This window comes from Zootermopsis nevadensis, unplaced genomic scaffold (assembly GCF_977971745.1).
Source record: "Zootermopsis nevadensis isolate Lab colony 2312 unplaced genomic scaffold, Znev_1.0 Znev_ptg000030l, whole genome shotgun sequence".
Lineage (NCBI taxonomy): Eukaryota > Metazoa > Arthropoda > Insecta > Blattodea > Termopsidae > Zootermopsis > Zootermopsis nevadensis.
The window spans coordinates 21,358,048-21,382,741 of record NW_028259162.1 but is presented as its reverse complement, the minus strand read 5'-3'; the positions used below and the strand labels follow the sequence as shown (position 1 = coordinate 21,382,741).

The window sequence follows — 24,694 nt, the reverse complement described above, 5'->3', positions numbered from 1 at the left end:
CCACAAACCATACATCCAAAATTTCCATCTGAATAAAACCCTCCCACTGATATTTAAGTCTTCTGAGTGGTCTCTACCTTCAGGATTTCCAACAAAAGTTTTAAATTTCCATAACAGCTTATCTATTACAAATCATACACCAAAGTTTTCTCAATACTGTAAACCGGTCGACCCCAAACTTCGTGATGCCATGGAACCTCTTCGGACCCAGTGCAATGTCAACAGAACCCTATGAAGGCTACGAAAGAAGGAAGACTGACTGTATAAATATCAAAATGTACAAACGCATATCAGTACTATATTCCAGGACAACTTTACAGTTCAATTTCCAAATCTGGTATGGAATTCACAGAAACAAAATATTAAAGATTAGTAACTGAACACAGCTTACACCTTTTCAGGCTTCATCTGATGATGTTTCCAGTGTCTCAGATAATTTTCCTATGGAGATTCTGGCTCCAAATAATGCAATTATTTACCATACATTTTGGTAATGTTTGCCACTCACATGCCATCTGTATAAACACTAATGAAAACCCTGTCAGCTTCTTATTGCCATTTAACTCTGGTGAGGTCTCATCACAGAACTCTTGAGATTCTGTGGAACACAGTCCGAGATTTACTATGACAAACCACACGTCTCCTTCTCGCAAAAATACATACCCCAAACTTTGTGCGCTCTGCCATACTGCCATACAGGACTTTATGCATTCTTAAGAAACCCAAATGTCTGTCAAGTATCTGCAAAATAAAAATAAATAAATAAATCAAACTCCAACTTCTTAAAGTTTCTGTCCCTTCTATTAAGGTTCTTTTTTATACAGAGAATGGCATGAGAGATCACACTCTAAGTGACTTTTGGTGTCAGCCAAACGTATTTTATAAACTGTGATAAATTTTAGCCATCTCTGAACAAGATCTCTTTCATACCGTCTCCTCTGTATAAGTTTACCTGTGTATAATTAAAACAAGACGGATTCTAAAACTCATATTCAAGAACCAAAGGTCACTTAAAATTTTTCACATTTCTAAAATTGTAGTTTCTGATATGCAAAGCTGCATGTAAGTGCATTCAGTATTTGTAGGTACAGTTTAAATGTTTGGCTACAGTGAGTCTGTTATCATCAGTTGCCATGACAGCAACTGCGCATTCTCTGAGTCAATATTCTTAAGGCATAAATGACTCAAACATCACTACAATAATTTTTTTAAGGGAACAAGGTAGTGTAGTATATTATTTTCTAACACAAATTAAATGTTTATACACTCTACAGGCTACGAATACATGCATTTTGAGGTTACAAAGTTTTTTATTCAGTAACATTTTTAAGTTTGCAAGTCTTTATGCCAATCTGCACATTTGCCATTACTCTGATTCAACTACAGACATCCATGTTGTAAATGGGCTGTTTTCCTTAAAATAGTGTATATCATTCCAAAAGATAGGTCTCAATACATTTAATCCTTTGACTGTCATGAGAAAGCCAAGACTGTATGGTAGTATTTACAGGTACTCGGAAAGAAAAGTTTCCTACCCTGCAAAATCCATTTTTCTGAGAAAGGAGAATCTTAATCCACATTTCAATCAACATAATTTTGACTCTTAAATATGTGTTCAATGACAGAAGAAAATATGCTTTACCACGGCACACAGAACACCATTTTCTTTTCTGCTAGACACAGTACCACACCACCTTTCCTGCTTTTTGGAAGTTCTTCTCCAAGCGCAGTATACAGATTGTCTTCTGTCCCATGTGCAACGCCGAAGACCCTTTCTCTTCTTTCAGAGAACTGTTCATTACCCAAAACCTTGATTACATTGGAATTAAACTGAAATCAAGACAGTTTTCTCTGATGTGTACCCACTGCAGAGAAATGACCGGGTTCAAAACCTGGTCAACTGGTGATGTTAGGAAGAATACACTGTATTTATTTAAAATAGAAACTTAAAGAATAAGAAAGCAGCCATGTGCAATTGTTAACACTAATCAAAACCCCAAGTTTGGAAACCAGCATCAGTGTAGATGGACTGAGAAACAACACACCCTACTTTAATACATAACAGTCAATGCCTGACTGGACAATTGCGTTGTTTGTGAAATGTGGGAAAAAATTTAAATCAAGTTCTGATGGTGGTGACCACGAGTTACAATGGCACCTATGGTGGAGTCTGGTAAAGTCTGCTTCTGGTGTCGTTGGTTCTGTGTTGTTTGGCAGTAATCTCGCATCAGTCTCTATGAAGATGTTTTCACAATTAATTTTGAAATTGTATAAATTTTGCACTTTCATCATGATACGTAAAGATAAATTTTTACTGCTCAACAAAAAAAGTGTCATTCCCATCAACTTTGATGGGTCATACGTTGTTTCTAGTGTAAATAACAACAGCACATCTTCAACGCAAGACGTATTAGCTTTGGTATTAGGAGCTTTAAAGCAAGTGCTGCTGGAAAATACTTTTAATATGTATTGACTTTAATAACAGCCATTTTCTGTGGGGAGGAAAATAACCTACTATAACAGCAAAGAACACAATGTTTATCCCATAAAGCTATACAAATTTTGGCCATATTGCTTATAAACCAAAGAATATTTAATAAGGTGCTTTTATATATGTTAAGCAAACTAGTTAACATAGCATAAAACTACAATTTTGGATGAAATGCAGGTCTAAATAGAAGATAATAAAAGTCTAATGAGAAGACAGAAAAGTACAACAGAAATAAAAGATACTTTTCTTATAAATATCCATAAAGCTATAGTTATATCTAATACATGCAACAGTGATACACAAACATACCAGCATGAAACGTTCCCTAACACTTGACAGATAAGTCCCAAGAGACACAACAACAGTCTCGACATGGCGCTTATGTGTAAAAACTGTTACATCTGGAGAATCTTCATTACGAAGTTCCACGTGTGATATCATCAAATTTCTCACAATCTGGAAAAGAGTAATATTTAACAAAGAATAAGTAGTAAACTGAAGATTCTACATTTCCTTTCTACAAATAACCAAACCTGTTGCATAAGTCACAAAATCACCCCTCATTTCCTACAGTCCTGAATATTTTCTGAGTGTCAGACAAATCCTGCAAAAGCAAGTAACTCCAATTTTTATCCTGCATACAAAAAGAGAGAGAGAGAGGGAAGAGAAAATGAGTAAGTCAAAGACTGTATATTATAAAAAATACAGTCTGACTGAAGATTCTGTACATATTTTATGGAAATGATAGACCAAACAATGTTTATATGAAAGTTGAGAATTCTATAAAACACAGTATCTAGGCCGCTTTGTGAAGATAACCGCAACATTCCTCTGACAAAGTTCCAACAAAGGAGATGTTACACCACTGACGAAACAAACCTGTGTAACAGCCTGCAAGTTACATCCAGGAGTTGCTGACAGCGCCAACACACGGAAATTGTTGTTCAAAGGCAACAAGGCCTTCATCACCTGAAACATATCAACACCAGTTTCGAGTAGACACGTATACAAGAGGTGAGATTGAGATATTTGTTGCAATTGTCAATTCCCATGGAATCAGGGGTCAGCACCACAACTTAGATTGACAACCAAGTGTTGAAGACAGACGGCTTTGTGGGATATTGTGCCACAAAATCTTGTAGAAGATGACAGACATTTCAGAGGTACTTACTTCCTCCATCATCAGGATGGAGACAGAGTACAAGGTGCAATATCCCAGAAGGCTGTAACCTTCATGCTCACTGCCGCGAATTCTCAAAATAAGGGCCAATACTAACCTGGCAATATGAATAGTTTCCCAGTGCCTTGTGAGCTTCATCCACTACCACACACTTAATGCTCGCAGCTGGACACAGATCAGAAGTCAAATCATTTGTTAACACTTGAGGAGTCAGAAAGAAGACCCGCTTCCTCTTCCAAGCCACAGCCCGCTCTGGAGGAGACATGGAACCTGCACACATCACTCACACATAATACTTCTGTTCTCGTTCTCTAAGGCTAGCCAACATTTCAAACTGCATACAGTGACAATACAAATCTGAAGTTTCTACATACTCATAGACTTTGTTCACATCAATATATACTTTCTTTCACTATTTAGGATTTGAGTTTTTCATGGCAGTGGGTCCAAAGATGGCTATCTTCTGAGTTGTTGCACCAGTAATCTGGTAGACGTTTAGCAATGTTTGATGATGGAGGCAGCAAGGAAATCTGTAATGCCAGTAAACTTCTACCAGACTACACAGTGTAACAACCCAAAAGACAGTCACTTTGTATAAATCAATTAAAAGACTGAATGTTCTTGGATGGAATCCTTTATAGTGCTCCCCCCTTTTTTTCCATCCTCATTTCCTTGTCTTTGGTGATCTCTCTGTTGGTCCCTGAGGAGGGCCGTCCCCTATTCTCTGTCCCCTGAATGTCCGAGCTACATCTGACACCCCCCCCCCCCCTTCTGCCCAAACTGTGGTCTGCCCTTCTCCGACTAGCTCCCCAACTCTCATCAAATCTTTGCATTTTTCTCTGTTAGTCCAGACAAGGTTCTTCATTATCCAACTGGTTCCTACATCTCAAACTGATTCCTCATGCATGGCTTACTCACTAGCCTGATGATGGAGGCTGCAAACACCTCTGAAACATCAATGAACTTCCACCACACTACATGGCGCAACAACCCAGAAAACAGTCATCTTCATACTTTCCGTCATGAGAATCTGAAATCTCATGCTCTCTAATACTACTTTTGACATTTCTTTAACACATTTTATTTTGTCTAGTTTCTCCCTTATATATTATTCACCATAATATAAATGGAAATATGTACTCCATAAAGTACACCAAAATTCCAAAATTGTTCTTCATACCGTATTCTACCTAAGATGCTTCCACATTCTGTAAGTTGTCTATCAACCAACCCTTTGCATCCATCTCTGTCTTCCCATGGTCACTCCTCAATTTATTTCCATTTTCATCCTCCTCTGCATGAAATATTTCTTAACCTGCTGTTTCCATGTGGATTTTAACCTCTCTCCTAGATGTTCAGCCCTGATGACTGAGGCAGTATGTTTCTAAAAAATTATGATCTCTACCTACAAGTACACATGGCGTTATGACCCAGAAGACAAACGCCGACAACTTCTCTACTCTGAGAAACTGAGGTCTAAGTTAATCATTACCTGTAACCTCAGCTGTGTCATCCTTTGGTATTCCCATTACTTTATAACATGATTCAATCTGCTGATGGACTAGTGGTTTAGTGGGTGCCATGAAAATCACCTTTCCTCGTGGGAACCACCGATAGAAGTTGTACATCACCACAGCCGCAATGAAAGTTTTACCAAGACCTACAAAAACGAATCACTCAACACAATAACCAAAACGACTTATTTTTAAAATTTACGAGCACTCGCTTTCAGTAAACAGCAAGTAGAATATTGCTTTATTTCTAACCACAGCAAAATCTCGTTACTACAAACAAGAAGGGACCTCAAAGCATACAATTGACATTTATATTTTAATTATGCCTACCACTTTTCACTGAAGACCTGTACCAACAGATGAACATCAAAATATCATTTCATTGTACAACCTGTAATGGACCAGCCACCTCATATCAGGAATATGCAGGCTGAGATCCTGACCCATGAATCACAGGCGTTCCATAAACAGTCGGATGTCAACACTATTCCTACACAATACTGTTGCAAACATAACATGCATGTAAGTCATTTTAAAACAAGGAGGAACCCCCCCCCCACCCCCTCCAAGCACCCTAGGATTCCCAATTCTTTTGATCACTAAGGAAGCTCTCTGAAGGAAAACATTTCTAAAGTGATGACAAGGTGAATGCTGAAATGTAATGGTGGGTGCAGATACCGAGTCCTGATTCCTTCTCCACGAAAAACATTCAGGTATCACAGAAACAAATGTCTCACTCACCCTGACAACTGCATGTAAAATTAGAGGGTTTGTCTGTTCTGCTTTTGAACATGAATGCTTAACCCTGCTGGCATCAATTACAAAATAATAAATAATAGTGTAACACCCACAGAAGTTTCTTACTGAACAGCCCTAACTTCAACATTTCTTAACAAATAACGCTAAAATCTTTTTAATATCTCATTCTAACCTGTGGGCAAGCTGACTAATGTATTCTTAAACAGACAACACTTCACAATGTCATATTGGTACTGTCTCACAGGATAATTTGTGGGATATATCCAAATATGTCCAGCTGAAAGATCAAAGCCTTCTGCATCTTTTCCTTCGTAGAGAATAGATTTTGATGTTGTTTGTAACAGATGTTCTGCGGAGACATTAGTTGTGCTGAAACATACATTTCAGTAAACACTGTTAACACATTTTATTCTTCTGATGCCCTTAAGTCTGTCTGTCTGACACACACAGCCACAACTCTAAAATGCATTGGTAATATGTAGTCACAGTCTGTAGCAACGTAGGCAATTCAGTACCTAAGAGACAGGCTCTCTTTTAGTTTGTAGTCTTAAAATGTGACCACTTTTTTACTTTAATTATTTTCATTACATGGATTTTAGAAATATAATAAAAACAATTATATTACTTTGCCAACACGGCTTCATCATGACAATGAGGAAGGGGAAATAAAAATATTTCTGGATAATGTTTTTTAAAAGTGATGAGTGTATTGCTAAATAAAGCATAGATAAATATTTTATGAGGTCAACATATAATGAATCCTGTGTAAACAATCACAAAACAAGTAATGTAACAGAGGGCAATAAGACTGAAGCTGTGCCCATGAAGTCGCACATACTAAATGCATAAATCATCATAAACTAAAAGGGAACGGAAATGGACAACAAATAATACTGTAGCATTTCAAAGAATTCAAAAGATTCTAAATCAAGGTCACCATTAGAATTCAATTCTAAAGGCTTTTGACGATGGTAGATTACACTTAAAATTATTCATTGTCCAGTGACAGAGACTAGCTCTAAGGGACCCAACAGAGTAGGTACCTCTCACCTGAAGATGGAGACAGAACCAGCCTCTGAAACATCGTGGATTTTAAAGAATAGACGATGGAAAAAGTCCTGACAATGAATACTCACCTTTAGAGCTCAGGATATTTTCAGGGATCCTTTGTTGGCTATGATTTCAGAGTAGACAAACAATTAACAAAAGTCAGGTAGAAAAACAAAGTATAAATTTAAAGATGACAAGCGCTTCAACATTTCTTTGAATGAAATGAAGGCTCATCTTCCATTCGTAATTTTAAATTGTACTCACAGGGAAAAAAACAGTTGGGCCAATTAAAAAATGTTTGTCACCACGCAGTTCAGTATCCTCTGTATTCCTATTGACTACCTAAAAATGTAAAGATTAAAATACACAAAACTATAATTTTACCTGCTGTTTTGTATGTTTGTTCACTAAGGTCTAGTCCCCAGTGCCTACTGCTCTGCCCCCATGGGTCTTGTCTCTTGCATCTTGGCCATCAGGCCTGGACACCCCTGTGCTTAGAGCCTCCTGGTTTCATTAATATAAACTGAGATCGTTGTTGAAACTCACTGTTGTGATAGTGTGAACCAAGATCACTAAACTAACTAACTAGATGGCTTACCGAACCTGAAGGTTCATCACCGAACTAACCAAAGCCCTCCACCGGAACTTGTCCTGGGCCAACAAAATCCAGTCTCCTTTGACTCCTATCTCCCATTGATCCCGTCTGACATTATCGTCCCATCTACGTCTAGGTCTCCCCAGCGGTCTCTTCCCCTCAGGCTTCCCAACCAATACCCGGTGCACACCTCTTGTCCCATCCATGCGCGCTACATGCCCCGCTCACCGTAAAAAAAGCACCATTACGAACAAATTAACTAAGCCTCGGACCAGGACGGACTCTTGGGCACCAAGATCACTATTGGAGCAAATGTTTGCAACAACTGAACTGACACTGTTGGAACAGTCAAAATGTGAACAGAAACCATTGATGGATCACACTGTCATAACAATGTCCTCAAATCACACTGCAACGATGACCCTGGATATTGATGTTGCCTTTGATACCACTGCTACATTTGTAATTCCCTTGGTTGTCCTGCTGATGACAACATCCCTGATGTGGCATTAACACCTTTTGAATTTCAGTGCACTCCAAACTGCACACCTTTCCAATTCTGTTTATAAATACCTGCACCAGACTCATACCTGGAAAATGCATCATCCTGGCTTGTTCCTGGTTTCGCAGTTTGACTTTTCTCATCTATGAGCTGCGATTGTCTCAGCGGTATTTCTACCTCCCTATAGTGTCTGCAACAAAATATTCTCTCAGAATTACTGGAACAGAATGTGAGGTAATTATGAAAGAATCACTATATACTTCTAGAACATTAAATAATCTTAACTCCTTTATATCATTACTCACACCTCTGATTGGCGAATGATGATTAATGAATAGCTTGATTTCCGTATAATGAAGTTGTTTTGATATTTACTTAGGTTAGTTTTTGGCACATGAAGGTTATACTTGTACTTTGTATTTATGTTGTGCATGTGTGTGTGGGTTTGACAGATATATAATTGAAACTTATTTTTCAACGTACTCGAAATTAAATCGTAATGCTACTGTACCTAAGGCTTTCTTCCAGAGCTCTTGCCAATAACTTGTCTTCCGCCTCATCTTCCAACAAAATATTGTCAGCTGGCATATCATCATAAAACTCATTGTCGTTCATTAAGTAACGGTTACAAAGTAATCCAATAAACGATTGTACAAAATTGCTTCGAATTAAGAAACCATTATTTCATTTCTTTACACCATCCCTCACCGCTCTGCCTAACAACATATCAGACAAAAATATACGACAGTATAACTACTCATTGCGGTACATACAAACCACGCATTGCCAACATGCGACACAAACTACAGTTGCTATTTCTTCTTAATTAGTTCTAATCGGTAGCGGTTGGTGGCAGCACAAACTTGATCCGTACTATGCCGCCATCTATTGAGTGATGCATAAACTTGATTCTATATTAGTTCCAATCGGTTGCGATTGGTGGCAGCACAAACTTGATCCATACTATGCTGCCATCTATTGAGTGATGCATAAACTCGAGTGTATATTAGTTCCAATCGGTTGCGATTGGTGGCAGCACAAACTTGATCCGTACTATACTGCCATCTATTGAGTGATGCATAAACTCGATTGTATATTAGTTCCAATCGGCTGCGATTGGTGGCAGCACAAACTTGATCCGTACTATGCTGGCATCTATTGAGTGATGCATAAACTTGATTGTATATTAATTCAAATCGGTAGCGACTGGTGGCAGCACAAACTTGATCCGTACTATACTGCCATCTATTGAGTGATGCATAAACTCGATTGTATATTAGTTCCAATCGGTTGCGATTGGTGGCAGCACAAACTTGATCCATACTATGCTGCCATCTATTGAGTGATGCATAAACTCGATTGTATATTAGTTCCAATCGGTTGCGATTGGTGGCAGCACAAACTTGATCCATACTATGCTGGCATCTATTGAGTGATGCATAAACTTGATTGTATATTAATTCAAATCGGTAGCGACTGGTGGCAGCACAAACTTGATCCGTACTATACTGCCATCTATTGAGTGATGAATAAACTCGATTGTATATTAGTTTCAATCGGTTGCGATTGGTGGCAGCACAAACTTGATCCGTACTATGCTGCCATCTATTGAGTGATGCAGAAACTTGATTCTATATTAGTTCTAATCGTTAGCGATTGGTGGCAGCACAAACTTAATCCATTCTATGCTGCCATCTATTGAGTGATGCATAAACTCAATTGTACATTAGTTCCAATCGGTTTCGATTGGTGGCAGCACAAACTTGATCCATACTATGCTGCCATCTATTGAGTGATGCATAAACTCAATTGTATATTAGTTCCAATCGGTAGCGATTGGTGGCAGCACAAATTTGATCCGTACTATGCTGGCATCTATTGAGTGATGGATAAACTTGATCCTATATTAGTTCTAATCGGTAGCGACTGGTGGCAACACAATAATTTTCTTTATTTTTTGCTATCCTGTCAAAATAGATAGATAGGCACGTTCTGATTGTGATCACATGCTCACAACTGCTTAGCTTTTGCTCAGCTGGCGTTAGTAGCGGCCTCATAACTATCGTGACTTTTACTTTGGTGGAGAGGATGAGAGTCATTTATCTGTGATTTCGCAGGGGTGGTCCTACGTCTGATTTTACGTTTGTACCATAACACATCATTGTTGTTGGGTTGCCTTTTAAATGGAAAATTCTGAGTAAATGATCGGGAATGTCAATTTTGTTCTATTCTAAATATTGTTCTATGTAGGAATGTTTGAAGCTTACTACGGGGACGTTTCTTGAGTTGGCTACACTGTCCAATCCGATCAGCCAATGATATTCATTGTCGATCACAGTTTAGCCGCATACTATATATATAGGCCTTAACCATAGCAGTGTGAAGTGGGTTTGCTATTGTATGCTCTATTTATTAATGTTAAAGTTCATAAAATGAATGTATACATATAAGAAAAGCTGTGAAAGAGTTACAGGTGAATGCATCGTATGAGTGATAAAGTCACGCTAGAAATGACAGAGCAAGATTCCAGTCTAGACAGCGAAAGTGACTGTGACATTCCATCCGATTTTGGTATTTGCCCATGTGAAGCTGAATTAGAAAGGCTCCCAGACGTTGTAATATTTATTAAACGCCTTCAGAGTTTCATTTATAGGCAGGAATCTAGGTTAAATAAAATACGCAAAGAGCTTGTAGAACACGTAAGTCTTTTGACATTTCTGTGTATTTATTTAACGACTCCTTTTCATTAGCTTAGACTATATAGCGTCAAATGAGAGAATGATAGTGAATAATGAATTGGGAAGGATGTGGAAGGAAGCGATCGTGGCCTAATTTAAGGCACAATCCCGGCATTTGGATGGAGGGACTGAGGAAAACCACGGAAAACCCCTGTCAGGATAGCCGATCTCTGCGGAAGTTCCTGAGTAGAAATGTGTCTTTACACAGAGGAAATTATGTTGCTTTATGTTCATCTAGCTTTATCATGATGCATTGCTTTTTTTAATTGTGTCTGTGGCTTGTGTTGTTTTATCCAGTTCAGTTTTGTACCAGTGTATGATGTCAGATTGTGAGTGGATGTATAGGATCAGTGGGATATGTGGCACATGCAGCAATATTGTTAAATTCGGGATAAATCACGATTATTTTATCCATAATCTGTAATGGTTATTTTGTGTAAGTAAATCTATGATTCAGATTAGGCCTGTGCTCATAATTAATAACTGTTCAGCTGAAGAAAGGGAAGTAGTTAAAAGTTGTTGACAACAGGCATGACAAGAAATTATTCTATTAGTAGCCATGGTAGGGATGTAGTTAGCAGCTCTATTCAACATTAATGGGTGGATGTTCTGTTAGCAGCATATTCAAACCTTATGATAATAATGACAGGAACCTTAAGGCAGTTAGTAAAGATTTCACAAAGGAAAATCATATAATAATTGAGGGGCCATTACAACATTCGTGATGGGAATCTGGTATGAAATTGAGAAGGATTTAGATGACTTTGCCAAAAGCAGTAGGTACACAAATATTGGATTTGTTGGCCCTCTGAAATATGAAGATTGCAGTCTTCTGGGTTGTTGCGCCGTGTAATATGATAGGTGTTTACCAACATTTCAGAGGTGCTTGCTGCCTTCATCATCAGGGCAATGATGCCTAATTATGGAGGCAGGAAGGACCTCTGAAACATCAGTAAAAATCTACTATACTTCATGGCACAACAACCCAGAAGACAGCAATCTTCAAACTTACCGTTGTGAAAACCTCAAATCCTACTTCAGAGGCATCTTGACAAGTTCGAACTGAGCAGGTGAGTAAGGAGCATAAATCTGAGACTTAAACATGCGTTTTTGATGACTGAGAAGTCCCACATCAGACTGATTGTTATATTTTTTCAGATAGATATGTGCATTTACTGCATCTTATTAATATAGGTACTGTTAGGTAAGGCTTACATGAGCCAATGCTAGCAGAGTGAGAGTCTTCCGTACTCCTGCTGTCGTAAACCACAAGACTGTTTCAGTGGATATTAGTGTGTGTGGTAGCTGTTTTTAGATCAAAGCCAGCTGTTCTTCATAGGTCATAAAAGAAATAACTACAAATTACAACACCAATAATGATTTGAGTTCCTATTGACAGTAAAGTAAATGATTCTATGATGCGTTGTCAGAATGTTAGATGACTATGCAGTAAAACAGAAATAAAAATTTCTATAACATGTAAATTAATCGAATCTTGACAACAAAAACCAAGTTCACTTAATTTTCCTGACTGAACACCACATATAACTGCCGTAATCAGTATAACTTTATATTGAGAAGTGCAGCTATATACTATAGAGGTGCAAATATTTATGTTAGGAGTGATTTAAAAATACTGTGGTTTTGACCTCACACCTTATTGTAAAAGAACCAGATTTTGAATGCTCTGCTATCCAAGTAATACGTAACTTGAAGTGTATAATATTACCATTATATAGATTCTCTCTCGGTAATTTTAAACATTTCTTAACTAAATTAGATAAAGCTCTAAACCATCTTTAAATGAAGATTTGTATTCACTGCCAGTGGAAATTTCAGTGTAATTTATCTCCACAAGCTGGAGCTGTACTCTCCTTTAAAGCACTTCAATATAACACCAGCTGTGAATTTTTCAACATAAGTCAAAATGACTCAAGCATGTGGTTGATAATATTTTTACAGATAGCAGCAGGCAAAATTCTTATAAGATTAAACATGAAATAACAGTTTATTATATCATGGCAGTGAGATAAGCTTTGAACGGTATGGGAACTAAGCCCTAAGGTGGGATGGAAGTTTGCGGTAATTTGTGGTAGTGTGATAGCCATATCTAGGGGCAGGCTAGGATGTCTGGATTCTGAATTTGATTTGTATGTTAAAGTAATGAAATCCATTCAAACAGTGTTGGGTTTCTTTCTGACCAAATATTATCACTGTGGTGATGCTGAAGTTTAGGCAATGCAAGGTAGATTACATTTAAAATTGTACATTTTTTGGACTACTTCCATCGTCCTATTTTAAAAGAGAAAACCATGACATTTCACAGACTGGCTCTTTGTCTGTCTTTTAAAATAGGACAATGGAAATAGTCCAAAAAAAATGAACAATTTCAAGGTAGATTTGACTACTAAGTTTTGCATAAACTTGATGGGTATTTTGGAACCTTGAAGGTGTAGAGTCTGTTAAAAGCAGAGGAGTGATACTTTACTGGACAGTCAGGGATAGTATGGTGCCTGCTTTTATACAGGTTTGAAGGATGAACGTACTTTCATGCGTATGTCATGACTTTCTTTACATAGTTGGCTGGTAAGCTTAGGGGTTGATATTGCAGTAGATTGAGGTTCTGAACTTGTGGTACGTGGGATTTGAGGTTCTCATGACAGAGAGTATGAAGATGGCTGTCTTTTGGGTTGTGACACCATGCAGTCTGGTAGAAGTTTACTGACACTGCAGGGGTTCTTGCTGCCTCCACAGTAGCATCTTGGGATTTTCAGATGTCTCCCCACAACTCAGACAAAGGTGAAATTTAAAACAAGCATTAATGAAATACAAGTATCCACTTAACATTTAAGTATACTTTCACACGGTTGTCTTGTTTTCCATGCCACACCACTCCACTTGAGTGGAATAGTCAACACCAAGTAGTACCACTTCCGTCCACCTGCAAGATCACCAGAGAAATAAACCTCAGTCTCTCAGATCGTGTTGGAACCAGAAGTTAAATGTTTGCTACTAAACTGTTAAGTTGATACAAATTGAATGCTGTCCTACTACCCATTTGTATTGTTGTTGCTTGTACTTTTAGAAGTCAAAGAAGAGGAAAAAATGTAACGTTGCAACACAAACAGAAGATTTAAATGAAGTCCATTCAGAAAGTATTCAAGCTTGGAGCATGGAAAGGAGCGGTGAGGTGGATGAAAGACAGAGTATGGCAGAACAGGTGAAACAAGCAGCTCAGAATGCCATGCAGCAGACAGGTTTTGTTTATGAAGAGACATCTGGAATGTACTATGATTACAGCACTGGGTACTATTACAATGCTGTAAGTATGATATGCGGAATAAGACCGTGTTCAGTTTGCAGTAAAAATGGTTTTGTAGGAATTTTCAGGGTTTGAGCCATTGAAAGCTCAGTGTCTTGGATTACGAAATAAAGTTATCAACACATTGCATTGTTTATTATAATTGGGCAACAATAATGAATAAGTCACTGGGTTCTGGGTGTTCTTCTCAAACAAAAGTTGCTAAATATTTGTTGGAGTGAAGAATGTTTCCAATAAAAGCTGTAAAGACAATACACATGAAACAAAAATTTTATATTAAATACAATTTTTCCACAAGTGGTCTTGTAAGAAAGAAAAACTAATTTACAAAATAATTTACTCTTCAGGTGTATTAGTCTCCCAGCACCTTGCAATTGATTTCGATCTTGTTTTTTAACTTGTAGAAGAGCATCAAAAGTTATAATTCACAAATTGAAAATTTGTATGCAGCAACAAAACTTAACATTTCCTAGTTTGCTTTATGCAAAGACAGTATTTCAGGAACTGGATCTCTTTCTGTCATCAGGCATGCCTGAGGGTGGAACCTGTTCTCAGGGGCCCATTGAAAGAGCTAATCTGAATCACTGGACACTGAATGTAAAAATCCAGAAGAATGGAGGATCACCTTTACTAGGTAATGAAGGAAATTGATCTTAAGGATATCATGAACAGATATGGTATGATATTCTTAAATTCTGTATGTTTTAAGTTGACATTTCTTTCTGATTATGATATTCTTAGATTTTTAAGATTAGTTTCTTTCACGAACACATCAGGTTATGACGTTCTTTTGTTATTTAATGCAAGCAGTTCTCTGCTTTTCCGCCGGTTATTTACATCTGGTGTCAAGTGATTGAGATTAGCTTTCTCTGTGCCTGATCCTACTGATTGTGTTCCTCATGCTCAGATAGACGCAGCTGAGGATGGAACAGAACCAGTTCCTGAAATGTGTATGTTTATGAAAAGACAGGGGAATGGATAATATAAAACAAATTAAAAGTGAATGACAGCTGGCATTTTCATACCTTTCTTTTGGTATAAATAACCCTGCTCTAATCTCCGTAAGTGCCCGAGTGAGATTTCAGGTTTGTATTGTAGTGAAGATGTCATTGATCTGGCCACTGTGTGCATCTGGTAACTGGGAACTTTGACGGTTTGCAAGGAATGCAGTACTGTGGGCTGTGTCAGTACAGAAACATTTACCCTTTTTGTTATATGTCGACTATACAAGCTCAGTTTTTTATGTGGAATATGTTTTCAGAACTTTTGTTATTCATTGCACTGCTGTAAATTTTACAACCCCTGCCATCCATTTTCCTCTTCCTTACTCCACTCCCTCGGCTGAAATATCTCTTATTATCAGGTGACCTGAAGGCAGAAGAAGTATGTTCCTCTTGAACGTTGCTATCTGCCCACAAATCCACATGGCATTACTATCCAGAAGACCAACATTGACAGGGCGTTGTTATCTGACAGACTACATACCAGTTCTTTGAACGGAAAGCGGAGATATATTGTATTATGATTAGGAAATATTATTTATTGTTGATTTGTGGCATAAAATCATTAATGTTAATCTGCAGCAGGCTTTGCACCTCATTTTAGAGTTGTGAGCGTCAACCCTTCGAAAACAGAATTGAAACCTCCACTGATAACGCTCTTCAGTGGTATTTAAGAGGCGCTTATATTGCCTTTCAGCAAACTGTGCACGTTTCTGTGGGCTTGGCTCTTCTTTCTCATAGAGGAATTTTTTCTATGAAATGTCATGTAGTCAGTCTGTGTGGTTGTGGTATTTTTAATGGTCTGCCAAGACAAGGAATTTCTGCTTCCTCACTGTGAACTTCAAGCAGTTTCTTTATTACTAAACTTCTGATAGCAAGATGCAGTTATTTTACATTTTGGCTTTCCGTGTATGGCACAAAGCATTGTGTATTGAAATGTTCAGCAGCTTCTTGAATAATTTTTTATAATATTTTGCTCTCTTCCTCTCAGTTTCGTGTGATTGTAGTTTTATGTATGTCAGATCCAGTGATTAATGGTGTAGAGTTTGTTAATGTTAGGCTGCCCTGTACAGTACTAAGAGGCATAGCTCTGATACTACTGTTATGAATGTGGGTGCAACGACTGAGGATAAAAGTGATGATAACAGAGGACAGCTTTTATGATAAACTAGAATCTGTGTTCATTCAATTCCATAAGTACAACATGAATATTTTGTTTGAAGATTTCATTGAAACAGTCAGTAAACATCTACCATAGTACATGGTACAAAACCCAGAAGTCAGCCATTTTCAGAAAAAAATTGCATTCTAGAAGAAATTAAGAGAAGATTACATTCATTGAATGCTTGCTACCAAGAGCCAGGTAGTTCAGTTACCATAGTGACTGACTATGGACTGGACGACTCCTGGGTTGCAAGCCGCACCAGGTGGCTGAACGGTGAATAGACCATATCTTCTGCCAGTGTTTCGAGAGCAGAGACTGTTCTCAAAATGTTGAAGAGATATGTTTATGTTTTTACATCGTCAGTAATCTGCGCTATGCTTATGTAGCTGAAGCTGATGGTAATACTTGCGTAGTGTATGCATGATATGGTCTTTTTTTACTTCATCTAGGAATATTCAGAAAGTGGAAACTGTGTATTGTGGCAAAGTTTACACTTTTCCAGTCTTGTCAGTGAAGGTCGTCACTTGAATGTACACATTCTCCTTCCGATGCTCTCACTCTGGTTTGATATAAAATAATTATTTTTAGAAAATGTTGTAATATAAATATGGGTATAAAGTCTGTGGTATTATTCTCACGAGTCTCGGTACAAATAGAAAGTGTTTTTAATTTAATATTCTTGATACTTTCCAGGAGTTGGGTTTGTACTATGATGGTAACTCAGGTACCTACTATTATTACGACAATAAAAGTAAAGCATTCCAGTTTCACTCACAAGTTGAAGCAACTCATAGTACTGTTTCCTTTGGCACCTCTGGTGCTAATTATGAAGAACGTGGGAGCAAAAAAGGGAGCAAGAATAGGGACACTAAAGTGAGTAATGCAGTTTTCATATTTACCATTTTAGCCTTCTTGCCTCATGCCATTAACATGTCTGTATATGTATCTTTCCGTGCGTATGAATATCGTTCCAGTAGAGACTGCCTCGCCTTTGTACTTATTCACTTCTTACTGTCTGTAATGCCGGTATGTTGGCTGTACTGACACTAAGTTCATGGAGCATACACACATGCACATAGTGTTCAGTAATACTGAGAGAAATTATACAAATTGCTTTTTTTACAGAATTGTGAGATTTTTGCAAAACTCTTGTCTTTCTTTTCTTTAGAAGCATAATTTTGTTTCTAATGTTTCAGTTGCTTTATATTTTGTGTTGTGTTAGTCATCATCCATGGAATATTGTCTTACTTTTTGTTTTATGTTCTTTATTTTAGTAGGTTATACCACTGACCTCAGTCAAAACTAATGTTATAGTTCAGCCATCAGACTGCGTAGGTGATCCTATTTTTTTAGCTGTATTAGTGTTCAGAGGATTAACAGTAAACGAAGTAAATTTTGCTGTATAACGACAAGACAATAGATGATCGAACTTGAGACAAATTTTATTGTCAAGTACGCCTAAACAGTGGACAGTCATATTTCAACTATTGTCATAAACCTTTAGGGAAGTGTCAGTCACTTTTCAGATATTCATTTATTGTTGCTTTCAGATACACCACGTGCATTTATATTGTTTAGCAGGACATGTAGCAATAAGAAGCATTACATACTGTATTAATCAATGTTGGCAAGAAGTTTATTCCTTTTTTTTCAGATTCGGGAGGCTGTGGATGAACTTGTGTTTGGACCTTTCACAGTTATCTGTGGATCTGAGTAGAAGGCATGCACTAGGTAAATTAATACGTCTCTATTACTGTTATATTATAGGAAAGTAAAAGCACTAAGCATGACAGTAACAACAGTGACGCAGAGTCTCTGGAGGAAGGAGAGTGTTTGGATAGCAGTGGGGAAGAAGGGACGAGCAGTAGTGGTACAAGCAGCGTACATGATATGGATATTGATCAGGGTAATGCTAATCATTAACTTATACACTTGTGTGCAGCTTGAGAACTGTTAATTGTACAGATGAACACTTCTGTCTTTCTCTTCTGTCCATTTTCTTTCAGATTTGTGGGAACGAACAGGAGAGAAAGAGAACCTTGGTTTGTTTGTTTGTTTGTTTAAATGGCACTTAGGTTAAGAACCACCATAGTCTTATAAGAAATTTGTTGGGTGCAGAATATAGTCTTGAGTTACTTGTTTGGATGTACGCTGTGATCCATTTGGGTATGGATAAAATAAAAACGCTATGGAAACGAAGAAACAAGTGGTACAACACACGTCAGTTGCATGTGTAGTCATAAAACTTGGAAATTTGATATGCAGAAGTCACTGTTCATGCGCAGCATGAGAATCATCAGAGATCGAAGATGGCGGAGAATGCACAGTGAGCTAAGTGTGTTATGTGGTTTGCTAAATTTGAGTGTTTTAAAGGTGCAGCAGGAGTTTTGACATGTGTATATGCAAGGTGTTTGAAAAGCTCCTAATAAGGAGGATAAGTTTTTGCATGAAACAGAAGATGTCGCTGCTGTAATATTGACAGGCACCAGGAAAGGCCTGAGATGACTGTCTCTGCCTTTGAGTGTGCCGCATGTGACATGCTGGCCCATCGTCTGGCTGTACTTGAAAATGTAACTTGCAGCATATTCGAGCGTTACGTGAACAGGACCACCAGGCATGTTTTGGCCAACGGCCAGTCTGGCCACTGAAAACCCTCATGTCACCTATGAAACTGAAGGGGCAAGTCTTGAGGTTAACATTTGGTGCGCAATGACTCTCTGCAAGGTGTATGGTCATTTTCTTTTACTGGGAGACTGCGCATTGACGATCATATCTTGATATGCTGAAAGTGTTCCTCATGCGACAACCACAACAGGTAAACAATATATGGCCATTTTCTGGCACAAGGAGCACTGCTACGCTGGTCAGTAGAAGTCCATGATTTTGTGAAAAATGCCTTTAATGTTAACTGGTGTTATTGTGATGGGTCCCGTGCCATAGCCACGCGGTCTGAGGCATCATGCTTCGGACCAGTCATACAGAATGTGCGCTGGTTCGAGTCGAGGGGAAAGAAATTTCTCACGATATTTTCGACTGGTGTATAGGACCCAACCCAGCATCGTGAGGAAATTGGGGAGCTACAATGGGTAGCGTAATCCGGTCATGAAAGCTAGCAATGGCTGGAGGTTCGTCGTGCTGACCACATGTCGCCCTATATCCGGTTGGATGATCGTTCACCTCTGCTTAGGCATGTGAACGTGAGGCCAGCAGTCAAGCTAGTCAGCTTTGGCTCTCAGAGGGTTGTTACGCCACAGTTTATTATTATTATTATTATTATGTTATTGTGGTGGGCCCATTGCTTGGCCTCTAAATTCACCAGTCCTAATGCTGCCAGATTTCTTTGTATGGTGATTTGTGATGATCATTTTGTATGTTTAAAGGCTCAGGATATTTATGATGTCAAGGCAGGGAGATGTTAACCACATGTGGGAAGAACTGGCCTCTTGTGAATTCTGTCATGTCTGCAAGAGAGATCACACTGAGGGCTAATGATCTTAGGCACAGTTTCATGTCTTTGTGTGCCAAATATTGAGTTTTTAAGGATAAATATGTCCATTTTACAGCATTTTTATTTTGTCCAGATTATATCGCATTTCATGAACAAATGTGCACATTTTTGCATTCAATAAAATCAGAAATCTCAATACTTTTAAAATATGTCTCTTTTACTTAAACATTTTATATTTGCTAAGTACACACGTACACAATACCGTGTTTCAGTATAAGATACTGAATCAGTTGTCTGCTTCCCAGGTTTTCCATTACTAAATGTATTATTGACTAAGCTGATAAATCTGTTTTGTATGCAGATTTTTATTCCTGTAATGCCCACTTTGGAGATCATTGGGATCGAGGGTAACATGAGCTTGGAGATTGTTGTTCTTGCTTACGCAACTCACATGCCTGTTTTATAGATAAGTACACTTTCATATGCATATGACACTACTGATATTAATAATGTAATCGTAATTTTTTTTGCAGAGGTGTCTAAAGTTTGGCCACCATGTATTAGGATCATTATCAAGGAAACTAATATTGAACAGTTGAAAGTTGGCACTCTCTTCATTGTTACTTGCACCGGTGGAACAATGGGCCGAGAAGGCAATCACGCAGTGTCTATTCCAGACATCAATATCAGCAAAGTGAGTAAGCCCCGGCCAGTCTCTTTCTTCTTATCTCCAGTCTCGTTATTCTGTCCATTTTCTCCCCATGTATTTTCTTCCGCCGGCCGCAGCGGCCACGATCTGAGGCATGGACCTCGTGCGCCTGGCTGCTGGGACCATGGGTTCGAGTCCCACTCAAGGCATGGGTGTTTGTCCGTGTCTTTCTGTGTTTGTATAGGTAGAGGCCTTGCGTCGGGCTGATCACTCATCCAAGGAGACCTACCATTGCCCAAACAGATCAAGAAAATGAATAAATAAACCTCGACACCTACGGGTAAAAGAGATTAAAGAGAAAGAAAGAAGAAAGTACTTTCTTCCTTGTCCCACTCATCACGTCCACCTGCACATCCTTGTGTCTGGTGATCCACCCAAGAGGGTCTTGTATAAGGGCCACTTCCTTTAACCTCTCTCTTGCATATATCCACAGCAGTCATAAGCAAGAAGCGTAATTAACTGTGAATTCCAGTTATTATTTCAAAATGTGATTTAATGGGTTTTTTATGTGTTTCATCTCAGAGCTGTATTATGAAAAGTGGCTTGAATTAGACCAGTTGTTGTTGTTTCTCGGCACTACAACCCTGCTGTGGGTTTTTGCCACCTCCTTTTTGGAGGTTTCTTGGTCTTGGTCGTGCGTAAAGTAGTGAGTGACCAGCCCACTTCCTCTGCACAATTTCTACTCAGTCCTGATTTGACTACTAGAGCCATCTAGCAGTTAATCAGGAGAGACCTGGGTGAGAAATTGCCGCTGAAGTTTGCTTACGAAACATCTCGTTCATGCTTGCAAGGTTCTTTTACATGCCGTAAACCTACGACTAGGGACCGCCGGCTTTACTTCCCCTCCGAAGGAAGTTGTGCTACTGATTTTTTGTCATCCTTAAAAATCCATCAACCTTGGCAGGGATTGAACCCGCGAACCTTGGGTCCAGTGGCGAGCACGCTAACCACTAGTCCACCGAGGGCGACGAATTAGACCAGTACCACTGACATAAAAAGATATGAAATATCTCCCTTTTCCATTCTTTGTACAATAATTACCATCTTGTTTGTAAACTCTGACGCTATGTTTTTCTCCTTTCAGCACCATGCCAAATTCACATTTGATGAGTCATTAGGAAAGTATTACGTGACTGATTTCGGTAGTCGTAATGGCACTTACCTGAATGGGAAACGCCTGTCAGTAGCAAAGCAGGAAAGCATTCCTCATGAGGTAGTACATGGAAGTATGCTGCAAGCTGGTGGCACAAAACTGCTGTGTCATATCCACGCAGGACAAGACACTTGTGGACACTGTGAGCCGGGGCTGGTGCAGCAAGCGAACACGGCGCCAGGTAACGTGCATCTTGTTTGACGTTGCTATATTGTAATTTATGTAGATAAAAGTTATTTGCTTTGTGCATGTATGAACGTATTGATGAGTTTTTATTGAAATTAATTTGAGAATCATTATTCTTGCATATTCTGGATCTGTTTCTTGTGAACGCATTTTAACACTTTGAGTCTAAACAGATTTACATGCTTTTGAATTCCCTGTGCCAGCGGTCTCTTCCCCTCAGGCTTCCCAACCAATACCCGGTGCACACCTCTTGTCCCATCCATGCGCGCTACATGCCCTGCCCATCTCATTATTCTCGACTTAATCACCCTGACAATATTGGGGGAGCAGTACAGATTTTTAAGCTCGTCATTATGCAGTTTTCTCCACGCCCCATCGTCTTCCCTCTTAGGCCCAAATATCCTCCTCAACACCCGATTCTCAAACACCTGCAATCTGTGTTCCTCCCTCTGAGTGAGAGACCATGTTTCGCACCCATACAAAACAACAGGCAAGATTATTATTTTGTATACTTTAATTTTCAAGTTCTTAGAAATCAGACAAAATATTTTGAACTGAGAAGTAGCAAGCATTTCTGGAATTTAGTCTCCTCCTAACTTCCTCACAAGTATCATTTTGATCTGTTATTGTTGTTCCCAGATATTTGAACTTTGTAACACTTTCAAAGGATTTATTAGCCACCCTAAGATAATTTTGCCTGCCTGTCTTCTGATGAAGTATTTTTCCCTGGTATGAAACCTTTTAAAGACGATTACCTGCACGAAGGCCGGCGTCACACTTCGATGGTGTGCCGTAGTGAAATTCTTCACAGCTTTCCTATCTCAGTGTATGCTGGTGTCTGCGCACACTTCACATCTTCTTTGCCTTCGACCCTTCACTTCACCGGAACCCTAGAAGCGTTGTGTTTTCTCCCCCTACCGCAGTCTTCTTACAGATGTAGCCCCTGACTGTTCAGTTATTTATTTCCTGAAATCATGTACCACACCTTCAGAAACTTTTCGGGAGCCTTATGTTTCTTTAACTTACGCAATACATGTGCATTCAGTGTAGCTTAGAAGAAAGAAATTGTTGTTTTTCCGCTGTGTATATTCTTCCATAATATTTTGTAATAATGAACTTGATTTGAACCTCTGAGGCAATTTAATTTCTGGTGAAAGAGCCCGGTATCATCGTGGAGCAGTCGCTGTGTTTTATTATTGACTTCTGCTGACATGAATTGTTAGTTGGCGTTTTCACGATCCCACTCGCGGTCTTTCGCTTCTGAACGGTTTGTACTTAGAGTTATCACACCTAAGAACTTTTGACGACTGCTCAGTTGTCCGTCAGAAGTGACCCTTTGTGGCGGAGGATGCACTTGATTTCTCTTCGCATTCAGATCTTGTTGAATATCAATGCTTTTGGATTTCCAGTTAACGTTAGTTTGCCGTGAAGAAGAGTTACCTTCTTAGGTGAGTCTGACTTTGGTTTGCGATGGATTTGGTTTTGAGAATAGAAAAAGGTTGTGATTGAATGGGGCACCAGAGAAGCCATTTACCACATTCATGATGACCGCCTTTAGCTGCGATGGGACATTCCGAAAATGATGAAAGCAGAGAAATATAATTAAACAACAGCGATCACATTCATTAAAAGCTTGAAATGCGCAGTTGACGAAGATACGCCGTGCTTTGAACCGTGCAGATGGGGCCCATCCTTTCGGAAGTCGTGCCGTTGCTTGTAACTTGCAGATGCATGCCTGACACGTGTCCAGAATAAATGGTAATACAATTTGTCAAGGAAGTTTAAAGAATTTTGTATTTTTAATTGAAGGACAAATTAACCTATGAATCAGTGTGCCACCCTCGTGTACTTCTGATCCTTCTTAGTACTGGGTTGTGAAACAGAACTGCGCTGATGTACGTAGCTGAAAACAGATGCTGAGAACCGTCGTTCTTTGTAAGAACAAATTTGGTATTCAGTGTCTGAATGTTGTAATATTTGCATTTTCTTGTTTTCAGGTGAAGACAAGGCTAGAAACGAAAATAAAAAACATTGTCATAAAAAAGAGTTGAGAAGAATACGGCGAAAATTTGGTTTAGAAAGTTCGGAGCCCAACATAAAAGCTATATCTGTGCCTGGTTATGAAGACAGGGCGCAGATTCGGCGCGCCACCGTCGGCTCTCAGGACCATCACGAGAAGACACAGACTGCATTGCTAGAAGAGTAAGTCATTGCTCTTAATATATTTCATCTGCACTTTAAGGGATATTTGCAGCCCCTCAGAGTATCTGGACTTTATGGCATCGGAGAATAACGCAGGACGCAATTTCACACGCAGGTGTTAACGGTGGTATTCCTCAGTAACTACTACAGTCAGATTTGTCAGCTGCAGTATAAACCTTTAATTCATTCTACACAAAATATAATTCGTATGTTTCTGGATCTCTGAACACGACGCGTTATCTTGTGCTTGTGTGTGTTCTGCATCGTGAAGCGGCCCATCCGCATACGAGTCCGGCTCGGCTCGGGTTCCATCGAGCCAAATTCGTTTGTGGTTGGGGCGTCACGAGCCGAGCCCGGCTCACGAGTCAGACTCGTACGTGGATGGGCCGCTTAATGGAGAAGTTTGCTTCAATTAAGGTCCTGTAACATCTTCATTGAAACTAATTTTTTAATTTAATTCGGTTCATATTACCAAGTTTGTTTTCATCTCACGAGCTCAGTCGGTAAAGTGAGCAGCTTCAGCCTCCTCTGGGTTCCACGCCGTCTTCTATTTACGGCTGGCACGCGATGCTAATTGCTCGTCTCCCCGTGGTCCAGAGGTTGAGATCGCATCGAGATTTAAATGGTACATTTTTACGTCTTCTGTTTCACCTCTCGTCTCTGTCCGAGTCTTCAGAAT

General features: G+C 38.9%; 2 protein-coding genes across 4 annotated transcripts in view; one reads left to right on the top strand and one right to left on the bottom strand.

Annotated features, from left to right (window-relative positions):
* Positions 1-8,889, bottom strand: part of Fancm (FA complementation group M) — a 29,465-nt gene extending 20,576 nt beyond the window's left edge. For both annotated transcript variants that reach the window (XM_022081086.2, XM_087358322.1), the window contains exons 1-8: positions 8,603-8,889; positions 8,180-8,281; positions 6,117-6,313; positions 5,164-5,331; positions 3,769-3,941; positions 3,371-3,460; positions 2,801-2,947; positions 664-741 (exon numbers count right to left, since the gene is read on the bottom strand). In XM_022081086.2, coding sequence (XP_021936778.2) covers positions 664-741; positions 2,801-2,947; positions 3,371-3,460; positions 3,769-3,941; positions 5,164-5,331; positions 6,117-6,313; positions 8,180-8,281; positions 8,603-8,706 — 1,059 coding nt within the window. In that variant the 5' untranslated portion in view covers positions 8,707-8,889. The remainder of the gene's footprint in view (positions 1-663; positions 742-2,800; positions 2,948-3,370; positions 3,461-3,768; positions 3,942-5,163; positions 5,332-6,116; positions 6,314-8,179; positions 8,282-8,602) is intronic.
* A 1,284-nt stretch (positions 8,890-10,173) lies between these two features.
* LOC110838171 (angiogenic factor with G patch and FHA domains 1) overlaps positions 10,174-24,694 on the top strand; it is a 55,763-nt gene continuing 41,242 nt past the window's right edge. Inside the window, exons 1-7 of one of the 2 annotated variants that reach the window (XM_022081114.2) lie at positions 10,174-10,790; positions 13,915-14,151; positions 17,011-17,190; positions 18,085-18,223; positions 20,299-20,459; positions 21,559-21,808; positions 23,811-24,015. In XM_022081114.2, coding sequence (XP_021936806.1) covers positions 10,569-10,790; positions 13,915-14,151; positions 17,011-17,190; positions 18,085-18,223; positions 20,299-20,459; positions 21,559-21,808; positions 23,811-24,015 — 1,394 coding nt within the window. In that variant the 5' untranslated portion in view covers positions 10,174-10,568. The remainder of the gene's footprint in view (positions 10,791-13,914; positions 14,152-17,010; positions 17,191-18,084; positions 18,224-20,298; positions 20,460-21,558; positions 21,809-23,810; positions 24,016-24,694) is intronic. The other variant, XM_022081113.2, reaches the window with a different exon arrangement.